The 22,337-nt window shown below is 46.2% G+C and overlaps 1 protein-coding gene across 2 annotated transcripts in view; it reads left to right on the top strand.

Moving 5' to 3' along the window:
- Positions 1-11,917: 11,917 nt before the first annotated feature.
- Positions 11,918-22,337, top strand: part of ABCG1 (ATP binding cassette subfamily G member 1) — a 50,480-nt gene continuing 40,060 nt past the window's right edge. The window contains exons 1-2 of one of the 2 annotated variants that reach the window (XM_088160457.1): positions 11,918-12,043; positions 14,914-15,157. In XM_088160457.1, coding sequence (XP_088016583.1) covers positions 12,002-12,043; positions 14,914-15,157 — 286 coding nt within the window. In that variant the 5' untranslated portion in view covers positions 11,918-12,001. Of the gene's footprint in view, positions 12,044-12,466; positions 12,562-14,913; positions 15,158-22,337 lie in introns of those variants that run through there. The other variant, XM_088160458.1, reaches the window with a different exon arrangement.

Genomic DNA, 22,337 nt, shown 5'->3' with positions numbered 1-22,337 from the left:
CTAGCTGTTCCTTAAACACCTCCAGGGATAGTGACTTCACCACCTCCCTGGGCAGCCCTTTCAAATGCTTAAAAACCTTTTTCACAAAGAAATTCCTCCTGGTGAGCAGCCTCAACCTCCCCTGGTGCAGCTTGAGCCCACTTCCTCTAGTTCTAAATAACTGCATAAATGGGATTGCTCTCACTAACAAGATTTTTTCTCCTGTATGGGATAGGACATATATCCCTTGTGTGTTTCCATCCCATATCCCTCTCACCAGGGCTGTTGAATGCATCTTGACCTCAAGACACACGCACATATATCACAGAAAATGCACTATTGCTCGTGCCCTCATCCCCCCCTGCACGGTAGAGCTGCAACCTGATCTTGTGTTTTGGCAAAGACTGGGCAACCCAGGAGGAGAGGGGAAGACAGGAAAAACAAAAGGATTAAAGCAAGGATGAGCTGAAAAATTCTTTAATGCCAAGTTAGGACGTGCTGGTTGAGCTAAGAAAAGTAAGGTGGGTTGTGAGTGCTTCCCTCTCCATGGCAGGTCAGTCCTGCACGTGAGGAAACAGGGATGTGTTCAGGAGCCACCTGCTCTGACTCTCACTGCCAGCAACCTGCCTGCCTCAGACAGCAGCTGGCTCAGCTGATAACGAGATAACGAGATGGAAACCAGATAAACCCCTCCCCCTCCATTTTTTTAAAAATATATTTTGTCTAGGCACAAAGGTTTGTGGCTGGCTTTTGTGGTTGGCTTTTGCTGACAATGAGCGTGCTCATGCTGCTCTGAGACAAATTCCCTCACTTCTAGCAAAAAGTGCTGAAAAGTTAGTTAGAAAAGAGAATGGATCTGCAGTTTTATGCCATGCTTGAAAATGCCCTTTTCTTTGAGTTGTTCAGTCTCATGCCTGGAACTGGTTCCTGCTTTGCTGTAACAACTCTGTACTCGGGTTGTCCTTAATGCCTTTTGCAACATGAGGGTGCAAAAGCATGTGAGGTATCTACAGTTCCCTCACAGGAAAATATGCTCTAGGCTGCCACTGCCAAAAAAACCCTAGAAAAGGCAGCTCTTGGGTCACTGTAAAGAGGAATCTGATTTTGTTCAGCTTGTGCAACGATCAGAAGTGACTGATATCCTAAATATGAGGAAACAGTTTTCTGCTTTGTCCTGCAGCTTGTATTGCAATTGTCTCTGTCTCATTCTCTTTTATTAAATGATCAGTCCAAGGGTAGCCAGGAACAGTCGCCCTTTTCATTCTCTACATTGCACAATGCAGCCATATTTCATTATGACTTTAATTAATCTTTCTTACATTAAGTCTACAATCGCCACATATGGTGATTTACTTATTTATTTAGTTGACTACTCAGCTCTTAAAAGAGCTGAGGGAGTTGAGGGGCTTAAAAGAGAGGGAAATGACTATTCAGTTTTGGAATTACCTCTGATACAGACTCAAGAGTACAAAACTAGCTGTCATTTTTTTCCAGGCCAAAAACATTACATTGGAAAACTGCCAGATTCAAATGGCTCTATAGGATCCTGCTTGATTTCCTGTCAGCTCAGACTGGCCAGGGAGGCTGCAGGTGCCTTCAATCTGCTTCAAGTAGGATGGTGGGGAGTTCAACAGTGAAAACTTAATTTCCCTGAGGGCTCCTTCCTTCCCTAACCAGCTTTTCCTCTTCCCCTTCCTTTCCCCCAAAAAATCTCGACAAAACTGGAAGAATATCTTGAATAAAATTAGGATGGAGATGTTTTCATCAGTCTGGGGGTGTTGTCATAGTCATCTGGCCTGTCCTCTTCTACTTAAAGAAGTTATCTGAGGAGCTGCTGTGATAATTTGGGATGCCCAGGGTGTGCTCCTGCCCTTAACAACACAGCCCGCTGCCATGGAACATTTGTTACACCATGAGCACGTACATGACTGGCTGCAAGGAGCTTCTCACTACAGGTGCTACATCTGGAAGCTCCAGATGTCCACAGAGTGTGCACAGGTGAGGTGGAAAGTCAATCTAAAGGGTTCAAAACAGAAAAAGGAAACAGAGAGAAGCTTGCTGTCCATGCGCTATACAGAGTGCACCTTGGTGGAAATAAAAGGAGAAAGATTTTAGCTGTATTTTGCAGCTGTCAGTGCTGAAATAATTCTGGAATCTTTAAAAAGTATTGATTTGGTAACTTTTTAAAACATTGTGCTTAACATAAGATAGCTGTGTATTTTCTGTCTCACTGGATTAGAAGCCAGTGGCTGCAGAGGCACCACTGATGCCAGTTGTGCTCAGAGAAGAACAGAATAGAATAGGATTCTATTTATATTCTATTTTATATTTCTCTTCTATATAAATGGAATGGAATGGAATGGAATGGAATGGGATGGGATGGAATAGAATAGAATAGAATAGAATAGAATAGAATAGAATAGAATAGAATAGAATAGAATAGAATAGAATAGAATAGAATAGAATTTGGGTTGAAAGGGACCTTAAAGATCATCCAGTTTGATCCTCCTGCCATGGGCAAGGCCACCTTCCTCTATCCCAGGTTGCTCAGATACCCATCCAACCTGGCCTTGAACACTTCTAGAGATGGGGCTTGTACAACTTGACACGTGATTCAGCTGCATTCTTCTGAGGTTTGACTTCGTATCCTATCCTAATCTGCCCAACACTGTACAGTATCATAAAATAACATAAATAGTTTAGCAACAGGTAAACTAACATCCCTCAAGGCATTTATCACTGAGAAAGCTTCTATTGGGCATGTTTTGATTAAGATTGCACTGGAGGCAGTGTTAGGCCTGAAGAGATTAAATATTTGAATCAGTGATTTGGAAGTAAATATAACTCCTCTGCTGATGAAGGTGTGTGACTTATGCAGAATGGTAAACAAAGAGGCAAGAATGGCAGCGATCTTGACTTCTTGATAAGCTTGACTCACTTAAATGAAAAGTATTTAAACAGCTGACTGCCCAAATGCACTTTTAGGAATCAGGAATGAAGGCCACATCTCCAGAACAGGAGGCTGTATCTCCCAGCAGCAGTGGATTCAGCAAAGGATTTGGCAGTGCAAGGATAAGCAGGTCAGCCTGAGCTCCCACAGTTACACTGTGGCCAAAAAAGGTTAATGGGATGCTTGGATTAACAGTGCACAAGCAGGGCAGGAGCAGGGTGATGTTAACCCTGAACATGGCATTAGTGGGATCAACACTGAAATGCTACATCAGGTTTTGGCATCCACTGCTCTAAAGAAAGGCTGGGAAGGTACAAAAAAGGAGCCACAAATGAAGAGAAACTGCCACAAAGGGAGTCCTTAAGGGTTCAGTGCATTTAGTTTATACAACAACAACCAATAAAAAGAGAAATTGGACACAACTTTATTATGTCTTTGCTGTTATTATGAGGTATTTACCTTTTTGGGACCAGGAGAGTGAAAAGTACCAATCTGCAAAGGGCTTTTTATCCTGGTTAAATACACATGTAAACAAATAGTTGAAAATTTGGGCAGATATGTAAATACTCTACAAACTATTTTTCAGCAAATGAAAAACTGGTGGGAAAAACTGTCAAAGGTAACCTTGCTGTGCTTTGATTTGATACCTTCACATAAAGTCAGGATAGAGAAGAGAGCTGAACATTGCTGATTCCCACAGAGAGTAACTGCATGGCTGAAGGACTGGTGGGATTCCAGGGACCAGATTAGCAGATATGACCAGGTATGACATGTTAGTGACATGTGCCAGTCCATCAGCGGCCAAATGTGCAGGAATTAGGAACAGCTCTCCGTGAAAGGCTTTCATGTCAGGCCTGTGGACACTGACTGGATTCTGGCTGTGACGTTTGTGACGGTGCCAAATAATTTGCAGGACTCCAAGCTCACCACTCTCAAACCTCTTTTAGCTGTGCCAGGGACTCCCAGGAGCTCATGTGTCCAAATTGACAGACTGTCACTCTAATAACCATGACAAATCTGAGTGTAGGGCAGGGTCTGGCTCCCTCCTGGCTAATGACAGCTCTGCCTCCTTGGGAACCTCCCTGGTGACCAGGCACACCTTGTGCAGAGTGCATCAAACTCTAAAATCCCAAATCTGTCCTTCTGCTGCCAGTCATGTCCAAAAACACCTGAGGCAGACAGGCTGGGGAAAGGACTCTTTTTTCCTCCTGGTGTGGGTGGTTAGAGGGCCCAATCTGCCAGGCACAGTCACTGCCCCACCCAACCTGCAGCAGGTGGGGTCATTCAGGGTCTCCTGCCCTTTGCAGAAGAGCTGCATACCCTGAGCTGAAACTGTAGAATTCATGAAGCTGTTCCACTGCACACAGGGAAAAAGAGGAAGGTGGTATTCACATCCTTTCCCCAGCTGGTGTTTAGTTGCATTTTCAAAGCAGAACAACTGGGAGGGGAAAGACACACAAAACTTTCCCCACTGATTATTTAACAGCAGTGACTCACGCCTTGTCCTGTCCCATCAGGCATGTTCTTGCAACAGAGCAGTGACTGAATTTGAAATTTATCTTTTTCATCTCCAGGATGAGTGATCAGGGGCAGGGTTGTTGGGTGCTGTGGGAGAGGTGCTGCTTGCAGCTCTTGGTGAGACAAACGTGAGTTTGGATCATGGCTGAGAATTCCCTTTGGAAACAGCTTTCAGGTACTAAGTCCAAGTCAAATCCTCCAGATATTAATCTTTCACTGGCATTTCCTTCTGCCTAACTTTTCCTGCTGATGTCTGTGTTTACACTTCCCAGGTGCTTGACTCTATCCCTTGGCGCTGCACAGGGAGGCTGAGCTAAAGGATTTCAGGAGATTGGTGCCATGACTTATTTCCATGCTGCCCTGTGAATTGAGACTGCAGCCTTCTCATCAGACTGTGAGAATATTTTCTTCACCTAATCTGCTCACAACAGGTTTGCTGAAGGTTCTCCCCTTGGCTATCACTGCCTGAGTGCTATCACTTGCTCCCCTGTGCCCAGACCCCGAAGGTACAGTCTGGGAAGGTGCAGCCTCGGGAGAAATGATGCCTAAAGCCCAGCTGTGATTTCCAGGCATTAGTCTGAGCAATGTGTGTCCATTTCTGCTTACAGCCAGGGCAGTATGATTTGAGGGGGACTGCAGAAATACGTCCAAAATAGCCTCTGTGCTGGGGACCTTTTCCCTTGAGCGTTTTTCTTCTTCCAGCTTGAAGAAAAATCTGCTGTTTCTTCCTTCATGGTAACTGAGGGAAAGTAAATTTGCTGTGAGCATGCTCTGTTTACATCAACTGAAAGCAGTGAGTTCATATAAATTATGCCCAATGTCTGACAAAATAACTCTATTTGTTCAAGCGGGAAGCCTGACTGTGTATTTTCTTGCTCACTCCTAGCCCATCTTGGGATCAGCTGGCAACTGAGGGCTACTTAGATACAGACTAATGAACCACCAGCTCTTGCAGAGCTGAGCTAAGCCCCTATGATTTCTTCTTTCCTTCAGTTTGCTTGATCCCCCCTCAAAAAAATAAAAATAACCCCCTTGCATCATAGGGAAGGCTGTACACCTACTGACTGCCATGAGTACCACAGAGAGCAGCCACAGAAATGAACTGCAGCCAGACTGGTCAGACACAGGCTGGTGTTCTTGAATTTCTCGCCTGTGCATCCCTGGAGTGGGATGCTCCAGTACCCAGATGTAAAAATACAGATAAAATCTGGTGTGAAATGAATATGTGAAACCTCTTGTGTTATTCCTGGAAGTGTCAGCCGAAGACAAATGTGGTGTAAGAACAGCTCAGGTGGCATCCATCTCTGTGACACTGGCCATGGCTGTTCCAGGTGATAGGGAAGCCAGGATGGAACCAGAATCCATCCCAAATCAAGGTCAATATTCAAGAAGTAAAGCCTGAATTTTCTTTTAGGGATGCCCGTTTCTTTCCAATCTCTCCAAGATTCTCACTCTTTTGAAAGAGAATCCACATGACTAGCTCAGATAGCAATTTTCCAGGCTGCTAAAATTAGAGATGAATCCCACCCATTACATAGAGTATACCTAACCTGAAAGGAATGACTGATTATGTTCTTCAATATTAAATAGATCTGAAGGCAGATCTGTTTAAATTGACTGATCACATTCTTCTCAAATAGCATTATGTGAATATTTCCAGTATGGATAGGGAAGTATTAATGTCATGTACAGAAAGACATGACAAAATTTAGCAGGGTTATGACTATTGTTCTAATAAATAGGGAAGGGGAACAACAGGAAGGACCACAGCTGTGAAATCAGATCTTCTGGGGAGGGTAACTTTGAAGTCAGAACCAAAGCATACTCAGGGTATTCAGCATCTTTTAGCCATTACAAGACTTTATTAAAAATATGTGAAATTATACCTTCCCCTCCTTTTTTTTTTTTTTTTTTTTTTTAACCTAAGAATTTGTAATTTGGCCAAACTGCCTTAGGTTTAGCAAGAGCCACATCCCAATGTGATGACCCTGTCTGGATGCCAGGCACCCACCAGAGCCACTCTGTCACTCTCATAGAGGAGAAAAAATATAATGCCCATGAGTTAAGGGCAGAGAGAGATCACTCGTCAAAGACATTCGTAGGTAAAACAGACTCAGCTTGGGGATATTAATTGAATTTATTGCCAACAAAATCAGAGCAGGAAAACGAGAAATAAAAACAGATCTTAAAAAATCCCCTCCTGTCAGTCCTCCTTCCCAGCTCTGCCTCCTCCCCCAGTGCTGCTGGAGAAGGGAATGGGGGTTTTGGCCAGTCCATCCCACCCTGCTCCTGCCCCTGCTCCAGCCTGGGGTCCCTCCCACGGGCCATGGTTCTGCATCAACTCCTGTCTCCCACACGAGTCCATCCCACGGGAGACTTCTCCAGGAATTCCTGCAGTGTGATCCATCCCTCTGTGGGTGGCTCACTGTTCCATGGGGTGCAGCCCCTCAAGGCCAGGCTGCTCCAAGTGGGGTCCCCCACGGGGTCACAAGTGGCAGCAGGAAAGCTGCTCCAGCCTGGACTGCTCTGTCCCCTTCCCACGGCTCCTGTGGGAGCTGCCCGGGGCCCTGGCACCGGCCCTGGCACCTGGCCCTGGCAGGGACCTGCATGGCACGCTTGTCTTGTCCTGCAGCTGGAGCACAGCCAGCCTGGCAGGGCTGTGCTGCCCGGAGAGCTGGGACACTGCGGAACATCCCAGCAAAGTGGGAATCATGGCACACAAAGGACATTGGGGAACATGCCAGCAAAGTGGGAATTACAGGAGACAGGGGATACTGGGAACATCCCACCACCGTGGGAATCATGACATGGACAGGACCCTGGGGAAAATCCCACCAAAGTGGGAATCATGGCACAGACACTGGGGAAAATCCCAGCAAAGTGAGAATCACAGTACAGACAGGACCCTGGGGAACATCCCAGCAAAGTAGAAATCACAGAGACAGGACACTGGAGAAACATCCCAGCAAAGCGGGAATCCCAGCACAGACAGGACACTGGGGAACATCCCAGCAGTACAAAGCTCAAGGAGAGGCGGGACCGCAGGAATCATCAGCCAAGCGCAGAGGGGAGGAGCTGCCCCAACGTTTGGTTCAGCGAGTTGGGTGCTGCGCTTCCAACCCCGAGTCCCCGTGTTCGAGCCCAGCAGGCACCGACTGCGAGCACCACCACCATGCTGGCTGTACCGGAGCCCGAGTCCCCTCCAGCCGCGGGGCCGGGCTGCTCCCAGGACCGCCCCAAGCTCTGGCATCGCTTGGGGCGCGGCATCGTGCGCGTCGTAGAAGGGACAGCAGCAATCCTCGGTGCCTGCTCCGGGTGGACACGCCAGTCCCAGCAGAGCGGCCCGTCGGCCGCGGTTCGTTCTGTCAACATCAACCCCATCATCAGCCTGAACATCGCCTGCTGCGGAGGGAGCGCAACATCAGCTGAACGCGCCGAGCTCAGCTCCATCGTTCGTGCCGGCGCAGCGCAGACCAGCGTGCCCGTGGATGCTTGACCTGACGATTTCCGTAGAATGTCAGTAACGCAGGACTGCGAAGAAACCTGGCTGTTCTGTCTGAGCGCAAGACAAGACACTGAAGTCAGAGGCAGTTCCTGCACATTTCATTGGCAGGCAGAACCTGCGCGTTTCATTGGTACCCGTTACAAGTAATATTCGGACTTGAGAGAACAAATAATTCCTGCACATTTGATTGGCACCTCTGATCAGTAATTCGGACTCGGGGGAACAAATCTCCCTTTTTGTTAAAGTTAATCATTCCCTTCCACTGAACTGATTTTTTACCCCCTTCCCTGTGCTTTCCTTTCCTCTTGTCCCTTTTTCTCCAGTGCAGACTCACAGCTATGAGCTGCCAGAAACCCAGGAGCTCAGAAGCAATCCATATTTTTTTCCCTCAATTTCATCTTTCAGCTGTTCAGACCTGTGTTTTTATTCCCCTATAAAAATAATTTGCAAGAGCCACGAGCGCTCTTGCTTTTTTTTTCATTTCCCTATATATAAATAAAAGGTGTAAATAAACCTACAGGAATAACTGAGGCAGGGCATAAGAAGACAGGAAATATACTCCAGAAGAGATCCAAACCAGTATGTGTTTTCAAATGGCAAAATGATCCTCTGTCCACGACAAACTGTTTTGTTGGAGTTTTGTTCCAGCAAAATATTGCACGAGTGTTTCACAGTGGACAGTTCGTTTTTGCTCTCAGCTTGACTCTTTAGGAAGATTTATCCTGAAACATTTTTATTGAAAATTCCATCTCAAATATTTTGCCTTTTACGGTTCTAACTTTCTTCTCCCCATCTGCCTCCTGCACCCTTCTCGTTGGACTTTTCCCACGTGTTATATCCCAGCACTGAAGCCCACAGTGGCCTTTGCATTTCCCGAGGCTGTAGCACTTCTGTACATGAACTAGTTCTTGCAGGGACACCAGAGCCAGCAGTGCTGCACTAAAACGCCTCCCGTGGCTCTGCTGAACATCTGCCCTCTCTTGCCATCACTGCATTTCCACTTTCCCCTGCCCTTCCCAGTGCATTTCCGCTTGCAATGTTCTTTTTCTTTCTGCACCAGTCTAGTGTCTGTAATGCTTATCCTGCTGTAAAGCCTGGAAGCTACTACTATTTCCTCATCTATTTTAGGAATCAGGCTTTTGTCCCTGCCTGCCTGTCCTCACCTTCATTTGTAACTTTTTTTTGTCCTGGATTTTTTTAAACACCATTTTATATCTCTCCTTTTTTTTTTTTTTTTTTTTTTTTTTTTTTTTTTTTTTTTTTCCCTTCACACAGACTTCTGTGTTCTTGATTTTTTTTTGCCTGCAGGGACCAGGGGATCACCGGTAAAGTTAATGGAAGAGTTAATGAGGGAATGTAGGAATGCAGGAGAATGCTATTTTTAGCACGCTTCATCTTATGTAATATTTTTTTTTCGCTGTGTGGTATCAAAATAGATACCAAAATACCAAGTAGAACTTGGTTTCTGATAAACCTGTTTTATGTCTCAGTGTTTTAAAAGAAGCCCCTGTAGATACTGATACTGCAGCCACCATGATAAAAATAAATCCTGGGGAGCTGGTCATGTACACTTGCTCAAGGAAAATTCTGATGGAAGGCAGCACCTTGGTACCACAAACTTCTGGACAGAACTGAAACTTGGTTTGTGCAGCAGATTTCAGGACTGTACATTTCAGTTCTGCTACAGCTTTTATGTTGCTTTCCTTGCTTCTCTTTTAGCCTTTAGGAAGTTAATACAGGATAGCACACATCGTGCTGGGTCTGTATCACACATTCACTAGGATCGGGGTATGGTTTCCTCTCTCTCTACTTCCACCTCACAGTTAAAATAATGATGTTTTAAAGTAATTTTTTTTTACCCTGTAAATGCCTTAAACTAACACATCATTATTTCACAGCCCTTTTCAGCTCCTGTATGGAGATAATTCAGCTTTTGCAATGTTCTAAGGGAAAATACATGAGATAAGCTTGAATAAATTCTGGGTGCTACACACACACGCTCCAAGTCAAGTTAACTAAAACCCTGGAATCCTCACTGGAAGAATGCATCATAAATTCTCTTTATTCTTAATATTAGGTGATAATTATCTTTAAAATGTCTACTCAAACACAGTTTAAGCCTTCAGTGAGGACTTCTGGATGGGCCCATCCATGTTTGAGTGATATTCCACAGCAGGTAGATATTTCTTCCCCAATAAATGACTTATAAGTAAATAACTTCCTGCAATATCTAAGACTGACTCCAAGGCTGAGCTTAGAGAGTCTCCACACTTCCTTGCCAATGGGTTGCAGTGGATAGGAAATTTTGCATGTTCCCAAGGGGGAGTGTTCCTTCATGGAAGAGATTCCCACTGAGGGTTATTAACACATTCTGGAGGAAATCCTCGAGCCAAGAACAGCTGTGGGCTGGGGGAGCACCAGGGAGACATGAGATAGAAGCCAGCCCTGTGCTGAAGTGCTTGTTTATGCATCCATCTCGCAGCCACTGTCAGGAGGGAGGATCCTGCAGGGCAGGGACCCCGTCTGACCTGGCACAGATGTTCTGGGCAGCAGTTCCCTCCCTGTGCTGCCCGTGGGAAACATCCATCCCAGCTCTGCAGGGATCAAATACTTACCTGCCTGCCAGGGGCTTTGTGAGGCTTATCCCGTGTCTGGACAACGCTACACGAGTTCCAGCCACTCTGGGAAGCTCCCCAGTTAGAAGATTCCTCTCAGATGATGAACTCCTGTGTGTCATGTTTGGTTGTTGCTTTGAAACCAGTTCTCAGACCCCTGCTGTATTTTATCCCCACTTCCTGCTGCTTCCAGAGGAAGTGAGAGGGAGCCTCTGCACACACCTTAAACAGTCCCAGCAAGAATGGGAGCACTCAGATGGCTGGTGGCTTTTTCAGCATCTGGCTTCTTGGCAAACTGGTTGGGCAGAGCTTTCTGTCCCCAGGCAGCACAGACAATGAATTCAGCTCCAATCCCAGACACAGATCCAGACTCAAGCCAGCAGTGCCAACAGAGCCCTAATGCCACGGGAACACCACGCACTGCCCTTCATGTGCAGGACCTCGGGGTCTGAAGAGCGGTGTCAGAGGATGAACCACGCCCTGCTCCGTGGTGCCCAGCGTGGGATGAGAGGAATGTGCAGAAATGATGCCCAGGAAGTTCCAGCAGAACATGAGGAAGAACTTCTTTCCTCAGCAGTGACTGAGCACTGGGACAGATTGTCCAGAGAGGGTGTGGAGTGTCCCTCACTGGAGATATTCCAGAACCATCTGGACACAATCCTGTGCCGTGTGCTCTGGGATGACCCTACTGGAGCAGGGGGGTTGGACCTGGTGACCCACTGTTGTCCCTTTCAGCCTGACCATCCTGTGATTGAGTGATTGTGTGACCTCGCTGAAATGGAGGTCTTTGGTGAGAGGAGTAGATGAACAGAGAATAACTCAGTGACAACTTTCCTTCTTCTCCATTCCTAAACTACAATGGCTTGCTCATAAATCAGTGGCTAGGAATTCCAGAGCCAGAAGAGCTGTCTCGTCCTCATGAGGACGGCATGACACAAGGCGATATTGGATGGTGCTTCTGCTCCCCGTTTCCTCAGGGAATGCCTTCGGGAGCACATCAGGAACCTTGTCCCTGCCCGGAGCGTGGGGACAATGCTGGCTGCCCTCCTTATTTTGTCAGGGAATGCCTCCAGGAGCCCATCAGGAAGCCTGTCCCTGCCCAGAGTCTGGGGACAATGCTAGCTGCCCTCCTCATTTTGTCCCGGCGAGCGACCTTGGGTGCCCCAGTGCCCGGGACAAGCGTCTGCCACATGTTTGGGCAGAGCCACAGCCATGGCCAGCAGCGGGCTGGGAACGCACTGCCCACCTTCCCCAGCGCCGAGAGGTGCTCCGAATCCGGAGCTCTCCCCATCCCCATCCCCATCCCCGGCGGGGGCGGGCCGGGACGGGGGCGGCCCCAGCTCCATCCCTGCCCGCCCGCCTCCCGCAGCCGGTCGGGGCGGAGAGGCGGCACTGGAGGCTCCTCCGCCAGCAGCCGGGCGGGCAGCGGTGCCCATGGCATGTCTGATGGCGGCTTTCTCCATGGGCAGCTCTTTGGTAAGGCGTGCCCTGCCTTCCCTCCGGCGAGCGCCGGGCGGGGGGCGAGGTGCGGGGCTGGGCGATGGGGATGGATCCAGGGCTGCGCGGGGAGCTCCAGAAACGCTTCCCGAGGGAAAAGCAGGGTCGGAGGGTGCAGGATGGGGGCTGAGGGATGCGAGCTGCGGGATGCAGGATGCGGGATGAAGGATGCGAAGTGTGCGAGCGGCCGGCGGCGCACGGCGGGACTTGACCGCTGGTTACCTCTGCCTGTAGCCAAGGCGGGGGGATTATCGCCGAGCATGCTCCCTGCGCCGCTGCGCCCCGCCGGCTTCCCAGAGGATTTGCGGAGGGACCGTAACCTTTGCATAACACCCGGGGCCGGCGGGGGACGGAGCGGGCAGAGCCCCCGGGACCCTCCTGCCGCTCCGACCGGGCGAGCGCTGCCTCCCCGCCGGGCGCCGGGAGCGGCCCGGCTCCTCTCCGGCTCCAGCAAACTGCATGGGAAAGAGCCCAAACTGTCCAAAAACAGCGGAGAGGTGAGCGCGGTCCTGCGGAGCGGCGCTCGCCGTGCCCGGATCGCAGGGCTGGGTGCGGGGCTGGGGCATCGCTGGTGGGTGACAGCGGAGAGCAGAGAGCGCTGCAGGTGTTGGAGGTACAGAGGGGCTTCAGGTGTGTCTGTGCCTTACACGCGGCTCGGCTCAGTCTCGTAGCCACGGGATCGCCCAGCTTTTTCCAAGCGAAGGTGATGCCAAGACCGGGAGGCGTTTGCACCATCCCAGTGGCTCGGGGGGATGCTCACCCATCGCAGGTGGTCCCTGGAGGAGGCAGGTGTGTGAACAGGCAGTTCGCTCCACAGAGTGACTGAAACTGTTTAATGTCCAGCAACAAAAGTCTTTGGCTTCATACTCTCAGATGAGTGAGTAGTCAGAGGTCTTGTCCAAAGGATATTTCTTTTTGAATCGATCTGAACTGGAGAAGCTCTGTCACTTGAATAATCAAGGTGACCTGCTCATTGAGAGTTTGTTTTTGGATATTCCCTCTGATTGTGTGAAGGTGCTCAGTGGTTCCTCAGAACAAAACAGATCACGAGTGCCAAAGCCAGCCTTGAAAACATTCAAGGAAGGACATTGTTAACTCGCCTTCTCTTAGCTTTTAGGGAAGTTCCCCTGATTTAATTGTTGAACTCTAAGATGTTTCACATTACTCTTGTTATGTTCAAATTACATACCATGGCAGTCAACTATTTAAGAATTTGACAGTAAGTGTTACTGGATACCTGACCTCTAAGTAAGTTGAGAGCACGATTAAAATCTCTTTCTTGAGAAAATGTGGTGAGCAGAGCTGATTTTTTTCATCTAGAACTTGGGGCTTGTGCATGAAGAATGTGAAAATGCCAGCTATGGAGTGGTTATGCAGGAGTACCTTTTTTTTCCTCAGTGTTTATGTAGGACTGGAGGTTCTTTTAATGTTTTTTTCAACATTTGTGACAAATAACTGATCTGAGCTGGGCTGCTTTTACAGCAAAGATGGGAAGACCAGCAACCATGAGAAGGAAATGGAATTGGCACAGGGGCGAGGAGGCAATGCCACTTCTTAGTTGAATTAGACAAATAGAGGGAAACAGTGGCAGGACCTGCATCTCTGTGTTCATGCATTGAAAAGTAGTGCAGAACATCTGCTTTCCAAGAGATAACTTTGTAGATTGTTGGGCAGATGTGTCAGCATGGAAAGCCTGGCACATAAGCCATCTGCAGAAGTCCTTTCCAATTCAAATCTGCATTAAAAACACTAAATTTCCTAATAAACAACTGTGCAGATGTTTGGCTCTGCTTATGACATCCACCAAACAACAGATGACAGCTAGCAGCCTCTGAAGTGTTCAAAATTCTGTTTAGCTGAAGAAAATTCATGACTGTTTTTCTTTTGAGCTTACACACATCCTGCTCATATTGGTGCGTGATGCCTGTGCTGGTAAAAGGAATGGAAAAAATTCAGATTTTGCATACATAATTTAAAAAATGAAAAAGAAGAGAAAGGTGGGTGGAAGGCCATTGTCATGGTCAGGAGAGGAGGGGAAGGAGATTTAGTCCAAAAAGTGCCAAGTGGAATTACACTGAGTGCTGTGATAGGCAAAGTAGCAAGAGGGATGGCTGTGAGCACAGGACATTGACCTCACAGTGTCAGTGGTGCAAGAACTGGAGCAGGGTTTGTGTGTTTATGTAGCTGATAAAATTTCCATTAGTTATCACTATCAAGCATGGAAAGCACTCAAGGATTTTGGGTGCAAAGCATTGTGCTTTCCTAAAAGACTTCTAGAAAAGAACTTGTACTGTCATCTCAGGTTGCAAAGTCTCCAGAACTATCAGTGCATGAGAAAATAAGGCATGAAATAGCACATTTGAAAATGCTCAGAAATATAATTTCAACTTTACAGAAGCATAGGCTGATCCAGAGGAACAAGAGCTCTTAGACAATTGGAGTGGTTGCTTTTGAAATGTCTGCACAGATAATTGTTCAGCCAGCTCCCTTCCCCCTGCAGCTCTGTCCCAAGCCCTGGAATCAGTAACTAGAACCAAATTCCTTGAGTGCATGAGAAACCAAATACAATGGGGACTGAACTTATAAATGTATTAATCTGGTGGAAGATCTGAAAGAAAAACTAGTGCTGAAGGAACTGTGTGTGCTGCAAGGGCTCTTTTACCTCTTCTGTCAAGGCTCAGGCAAGAGAACAAACAAAAGATTGCTTTATTTTACTCCTCTTTCACCTTGCAGCGCATTACAGTGCCGGATATTTTGTGCTATTTAAAGAATAATTCCTCTGATGCACAGAAGGTTTTGAAACGTGCTCCTAAACAAAAGTCTGTGAACTTCCTCCACTTTCCCTGCAGGGTGGCAGCAGCTCTGGTTGCACCATGGCCGAGCCAAAGTCTGTGTGTGTCTCGGTGGATGAGGTGGTCTCCAATGGCACAGACATCCAGGACATCCGACTCATGAATGGACACTTAAAAAAAGTGGACAATGCTCTGACAGAAGCTCACAGGTTCTCCTACCTGCCCCGCAGGCCAGCTGTGAACATTGAGTTTAAAGAACTGTCCTACTCTATCCAGGAGGGGCCATGGTGGAGAAAGAAAGGTGAGGAAAACAAGGTTTCACCCACAAGAGGCTGTAGATGCAGCAGTTCATACAACTGCTTATTTCTGCCTCCCAATTCTTAAGTATCTGAAGTAAATATAGTATTGTTGTGCTGCCAAATATCTGTCCTGTGATCTTGCCTGTCTACAATTTATTGTTGAGGGTGGGTAGAGCACGCAGGAGTTTAAAGATGGGGGTGGGGGAAGTGAGGAGGCTTTGTTTTTTACTCCTGCAATTGGCTGTTTTATGAAATGGTTGTTTTTTCTCTACTCTTTCAGAACAGCGAGTAGCTCAGAATTTCAGAAGGAATTAGACACCAGGATAAAAACTGTTTTCTTTAAAGGCTGTGTTTGGAAATAAATGCTGTTAGCTCTAGGTCTCTACAGCTTAGATGGGTCTCTCTAGGCTTATAATTTCATTGATGAAATCAGTGGCTCTTGCTGGGACTGAATCCTGAGGTTCAGCCAAGGACCAGGATGGTCTCTGGGGAGCTCCTTTGCTGATACACACTGCAGAGAGTTCACAACCTGCAACACAGGGTGTACCAAAATGATAGATATTGGGCACTTCTCAAGGAAGACAAGTGTTGGGAGGAAGAAGGGATTATCCAGTTCTCTTCTTTATAGGTTCTTGGTTGATTCCAGTTCTAAAAGGTGATTCTGTCCTTTCTCCTCTGCTTGGCATCAATTCCTTTCATGCCTGCATTTGCTTTGTGTAATTGTGTGTTTCCTAGAGAGTTTTCTGTTTTTTTTTCTTTTTGGTTGTGTGTGACTAGTCCTCTCTGAAAGGAAAACTAGGTCGTGCAGTAAATTCGTGCCAGCAAAAAGAAGTATGCCCAAGAGAAAATATTGAAATCTTCAGGAGAATTTTGTGTGCTAAATGACATAATTGCCCTTCCTTGAGGAATTCTCTCCCAATAATGCAAATTGCTGTGGTTGTGTGCTTTAGTTGTTTTAAGAGATAAGGCCCTGCCAGTGCAGCCCTCACCTGAGCCATACTTGATACCTACACTGGCCCTGAAACTATAAATCCACTGGCTTAAAAGTTCCACTTGAAATTGTTTCACAAAGTACTTGGCTGCTGTCTGTAAATTGTGTCATTATCACAACACCAAGGCTTCAATAGTCTAAAAATGTGTGGTATGAAAAGCACTGGAGCTGTTGCCATGAAAGTGCTACTGTATGTGGACAGGCTGTGCATACAATTATTCATTTGTTGAAAGATCTGCAGATTTCATGCTTTAATGGGTTTTTCAACATCAAAACTGTATATAGACCCACTGGCCTTCTTTAATTATTTGCTAAAATTGCATGGAGCTACATTGTCCATAGGAGAACAACTTGGTTTGGCAGCAACTTTGGTACATTCAAAATTATTCTTTATCTTATCAGAAAGAGCACAAAACATTGAAGGTTTTTTGTCCTCCAAAAAATGGAGCTATGCCAAAATGTCTCATTTAAGATTTAAAAGCTTAAGATTTCTAACTGAATCTCTTTCTCACTGGCCAGAAGTGATTGAAGGGTCCTGTACCCAAAACCTCGGCTCAGATTTTTTGACATGCCTGGGTGACTTGGCTTGAACAAAACAATGTCCTGGCAAAACGTCCTGCAGCTGAAAATGACCTGTGGAGGTATTTATCTCTGGGGTATGGCTGTGACTGTGTCACTGCATTTGGATTTGAAAGAGGAGACTGAACTTTCCTGGCTGTCTGTGGGGAGGGGTTCAGATCCTCCTCACCTGGTCTCACACCTTGTGTTGTTCCTGGGACCACCAAGGACAGGCTCAGAGTGGCTGAGCTGCTGTCTGCCAGCTGGGCTTGGCTCTCTCTGCTTGCCAAGGACCTGAAACAGGCTGGGGAGGGCTGCACTCGGTGCCAAGTGCCTGTGAGCCAAAGAGTGCTCTCACAGCCAGGAAGGTGAATCACATCGTGTGACTGAGGCCATTCCCAGCTGCAGGCAAGTCCTAATCCTTCTCTCCCCAGTGAGAGCACAGCTGCAATATTGTTTTGGGTGCTTCATATCTCAACAGAGACACTGGGAAGCTGGGAAGGGTCTGACAAAAGGGTGAAAAATGGTCCAGGGGACCTACAAAGAGCAGCTGAGGAGTCTGGGCTGCTCCTGCCAATAGTGGCAGATGATAAATAACAAGAGCCCATAGGCACACATTGCAGTTTGGGTGGGTTAGGAAATAATAAATACCTGTTCCCCAGGTGCACTGGGACGTGTCACCCAGGCACAGTGGGGCTTTCTCCATCACAGGGGAGTGTTGCACACATGGCTGAGCTGGGCATTGTGTTGCTTTGAGCAGAAGGCTGGGCCAGGTGACCTCCAGAGGTCTCTTCATTGTTTCAGTGAACTGCTGGTCAGATTATAGAAACCTTCTGGAACCAAACTTTCCTCCCAGCCACGTTCCCTCCTCCAGGGACTGGCTCAATATATTGGTTTTAACAGAAAAGATTTTCCATTAGGGAAATAGAAACCCAAATTGCCTAAATAGGAGGTAGGAACCAAACAGTTCAGATTCTTTGATTTGTTTTAGTGGTTCTGCAAGTAGAAGTTTTATTGTGTGTAATTTGGGATATGTCTGTTGAAACCACACGGATTTGTAGCTGAGTGCATTACATATAAAACTATTCTGAATACCTTATACTGGTTTCTGTTCCAGTGGGAAACTGGGACTTTGCAGTGCCCAAGAGAAGGGGAATATTGTGCCTCCAAACACTGGTGGTTGCTGCAGTTCAGCACTCCTTGTGGATTCCCTGTGCTAAAAGTCTCTCTCATTGCTGTAATGTGAAATATTTTAATTCACTTTTCATGAGAAGAGTAGCAGAAAACATACTGGGAAAAAAAAGAAAGGAGATATCTCTCAGTTCACATTGTTCTTGGGTGCTGGTTGTGGTAAGAGGAGATAAGGGATGCTGTTTCAAAAATGTGCCTTTTAAATTAATGGTGTTTCTATTCTGAAATGGTGCTTGAAAAAGAAAATCTACTATTTCTACATCACTCTCTATAACTGTAATGAATTAGTTAAAACCTTTCAAGAGCGTTGGATCACAAAGGCAGAAGTACAGTTTCCTTACAAAGACAATTTGTGCCAGCATGTTGGACAGGAATTCAACTGAAGAGCAATTCCCTTCAGTAAAAATGCCATTGCAAAGTAATGTTAAGGTTAGGCTCTAAATTAGCAGAAGGAGGAATAATTAGTAGTGCTGCCATTGTGTTCTGTACTAAGCTTGATTGTTCAGACAATGCAACTCATGGTATGTCATGTCTTTTACTTTTCATTAAAAGCCCAAAGAAAGATGAATTTGCATTGCTTGTCAACAACAAAGAAGCTAAATAAGCCACAGTAGATTTCAAATTAGAATTTTTCATTGATTTTTGTCTCAGCTTTAAACTGCTTAATTAAACTCTTAAATATCATTTTATCTTTAAATATAAGGAGGAGCATTTTGATTTTAAGGTTTATGTAATAAATGATGCTCTCTTTATGAGGTTTTATCAAACTCATAGCAGAGATTGTTGTGACTCTGGAGCTGATTAATTCCTGGTGTAATTTCCCCTGAGGTCAGTGGGATTAACAGGGAAGGAGTATGGCAGGTCAGTCCTTGATCAAAGCAGCTCTATCTGACCCATTCCATAAAGTAGGAGCTGTTGCCAATATGGGAATTTGGAAGAGGTTAAAGAAGTTGCAGAAGGTCTCAGTTGGCTTTGGCATTTTCCCTGTAAAGCTTTTAGGGAGTTGGTTAACAGGTAGAAACAACTATTCCTTCAGTTTTGAAGGAAAGAGAATTTTGAGTGACTTGTGAGGTTAAAGATCTTCAAGAACTGAAAATGTGTCTCAGTCTTTGAGTCCAGGCTATGTTCAAGCATATCCTGGGGATTTCCTGTGGGTGAGCGAGTTTCACGATTTCAGAAAGCCCCAGGACTCCTGGAGGAAGTTGTTGTGAGGCTAAGACGGACTGGCAAAGCCAGAAAAAGGGAACTTCAGCACATTTATAGCATTAATAGGGCTGCTTAGTCTCAGGATACTTCTCTTTTTTTTTTTTTTTAAGGATGAGGGACCCAGCTGGCTTGGAGGGGAGAAGAAAGAGTCTTGTGTTAGGTCCAGTGTGGATCCTTAAATGTGAAAAGCAAGATCTGCAGAGCTTTGGAACAAAACATGGCTAAAGTTTCACTGTCTTGTCACAAAGTCATTTATCTAAGGGTTGAGAAAGAGATTAAAGTGGATCTTGGCTTTTGAGCTGCATGTTTAAACTGCAGCTTGAACACAGAGATTGGTTTTACCAGTTCATAGAAAAATCATAGATGCGTAGGTTTTTGTACCAGGACTGCCTGAAAATTGTTTGCAAGAGGATTTGGTAGAAAAGTCAGTGCCTCAGGTCTCTGTCATTTTTGTTAAGAGCACCATGAAATAATCTGAATTGTGGTTTGGGGATGAATTATGTATAGTCCTCTATACAAAGGGGGGCATGAAAAGTACTTTGGAGCTTTCTGTCTAGGTCAAAGTCATTCAGCTTTGCTTTAAAAAGATACATACATTCTGTATAGCCATGAAAGGACATTTGTTCTATTGTTTCTAGGTGGGCTTGATAATATAGGATGGAAATGGAAACATTCTGCCTATATAATTGAGTGTATCCAGGAAGAAAGTAGTAATAATTTGCTTGCAAAACACCACAACAACTCGGGGATTGCTTTTTTTTTTTTTTTTTTTTTTCCTCTCACACTTCTCAGTATTCATGGTTAATTAGGCAACGTTTTAGTTGGAAATTTCTCCGTGGTTATTTTTAGGTCTGTAATGAGTCATTTGTGCTGCGTTCGAGTGCAAGTTCTGTTAGGGTTTGGTCTCGAGTAACCTCGGAGGGAACGAGCTCCGGCCGGGCAGAATGCAGCCGGGGATTTTCGTGGAGAGCCTTTGGAGCAGCACAGAAATTCCTGCTCAGCAGAAAACGCTGCGTTTCTTGCTGGTTTGGGTTGGTTCTGATGTTCCGAACCCCGGGGAAGCAGAGGGAGAGGTGCTGCTGTCTTTGCTGTCAAGGTGGCTGCTCGGCAGCTTTGAAAGCAGGAGGGGGATGAAGGACCGGGCTCGTTTTGGATGGCTCCGAGGTGTCCGATAGGGGAACAGGGGGCTTTGGCAGCTCGTTTGGTATTCATAGAAGGCGAAAAGTGGCCGTCACAGCCCGAGGCAGTGTCATCAGAACAGCGCGATCCCTTCCAGCTCCGAGGGCTGTGTATTATGTTAATACCGTTCTCTGCATAAGATGGAAACTTCAGCCGCTGTCAAACCATCAGCGGAGATTTAAACAGGCTGGGCTTTGCTGATTTGCTCCGGTGCTGTTTTAGGAATTAGTTCTGGTACACACACTCGGACAGACCCCTTTCTTTATTTAGTTGAGCCTTTTTTTTTTTTTTTTTTTTTTTTTTGCAGCATCCTCTCTTGCGACTTCATTTAAAAGACCTCACACATCCCCCCCTTCCCATCCCATCCCCTCCGGAGATACCCAAACGGAGCGGAGGCGAGGCGGGGGGGCCGGGAGGGGAGGATTTGTCCTGAATGAGGCGCTAATCCGGGCTGGGGGAGCCGGAGGGAGCGGTGTGCTCGGGCAGGTGCAGTGCGGCGCAGGTGCCGCATCCCGCCCGGCGCGGTTACTGCCGGGCGATGCACTGCAGTAACCCCGGGATGCGCTCCCGCCTGGTTGGCTGCTCCAGGCTCTGTTGCTAAGATGGGAAGGAGGGAGGGAAAGATGCACAACGGGAACGAGCGAAAAACCCACTTTCCGAGAGAGGTTTTTCTTCCTTTTTAATTTCCCCCCCCCCCCCCCCCCCCCCCGCCTCTCTCTGGCAGATGGGTTGTATTGTTCTCGACCATTTTTTGCCTGCTTTGTCTGAAACCGTGTTTTCATCGCGGAGAGGAGGATGTGGGCAAATTAAGATCCATATGTTAGGAAGAATAAACAAGTTAGGCCGGTTGAAACCAACTGAGATACTGGTAAAAGGCTCTTTTCAGGCAAATATTGTGTAGATTCCTTTTCAGTGGCTTTAAGTGTTGGCAAAATTAATTAAAATGAGGCATGATTTTTTAGCAGAGGGTTTCTAAGCACATGTTTTAACCTTGATAAAATCCGTGCAGTTTTTCTTTTAACACTTAAGCTGTGTCAAGATGGTAAAAATATACTGAGTAGTCGCTGTTACTGGAATAGCTCACAGTTTTATTAAGTGATAAATAACTCTTCCCAGTGTCCTCTTGCATGTGTTCTGTAAAACAGAGGTTATTGGGAACAAGTCTTGGTCAGCCCCTTTGTCTGATCCTTCTACTGTTTCCCAGCTGAGTATGACCTTACTTCAGCATTACTTGTTTTTCTTCAAGCAGAATCCATTGTTATTGTGGGTTTGTTTTTTGTTTGGGTTTTGGGTTTTTTTTTGTTTGTTTGGAGTTTTTTTGGACCTTCAGCTTTTTTAGAAATGTGCCTTGAGTTTGACTCAGTGAGTTTTGGTCGCTGAGTCTTAAAGCAGAACATCTTCTCTCTCTTTGCTGTATTGTTTATTAAACCTAAACATTACAATGACCTCACTGGTTTTTATTCTAGCTAATGTTTTGATACAGTAAACTTTATGAACTGCTGCTGTGAACACTTGTGGCTGAGGAAGGAGGTTTTAGAGAGATACCAATTAAAGCATTTTGGAATTTATATACCAGGAAGTGGTCACAGTGAGTTGTTGGGAGTCTGAGCTCTGGTCTTGGCTGTTTCCATCTCAGAAAATGTTGGGGGCTGGCTGTAATTCACCCTGACACACTTCCACTACAACTTTCTATATGCTGGGTGGGATTTGATGAAATTATTTGTCCTCTGTCCATAGGAGGTCATGCCCTGCTCGAGGTGTTGAGGAGGTAGAGACAACATGCACCAAAATCTGGGTGTACTTTTGTCACATTTCAAAGCAGACTTTGGTTTCCATAGTCTGGAGATCCATCTGAAGGCTGGGAAAAGATGAAGCAAGAGGCATTTTGCAATTGGAGACTTCAGACATCACATGGTTGGTCAGGGTTTCCACAACCTCAATAAAAGGAAAGAGAAATCACAAGAACAGAAAAAAGTAGACGCTAACTCAAGTAAAAATGCTGTTAAAGTTCATTTTTTTGTTGTGCACTTCTGTGCCGTTTTGGAAAGTGCCTTCTG

This window comes from Sturnus vulgaris, chromosome 2 (genome assembly GCF_052056855.1).
Source record: "Sturnus vulgaris isolate bStuVul1 chromosome 2, bStuVul1.hap1, whole genome shotgun sequence".
NCBI classification, from domain to species: Eukaryota; Metazoa; Chordata; class Aves; order Passeriformes; family Sturnidae; genus Sturnus; species Sturnus vulgaris.
Note: the sequence above shows the minus strand (reverse complement) of the source record. Positions and strands in the feature narration are given on the sequence as shown.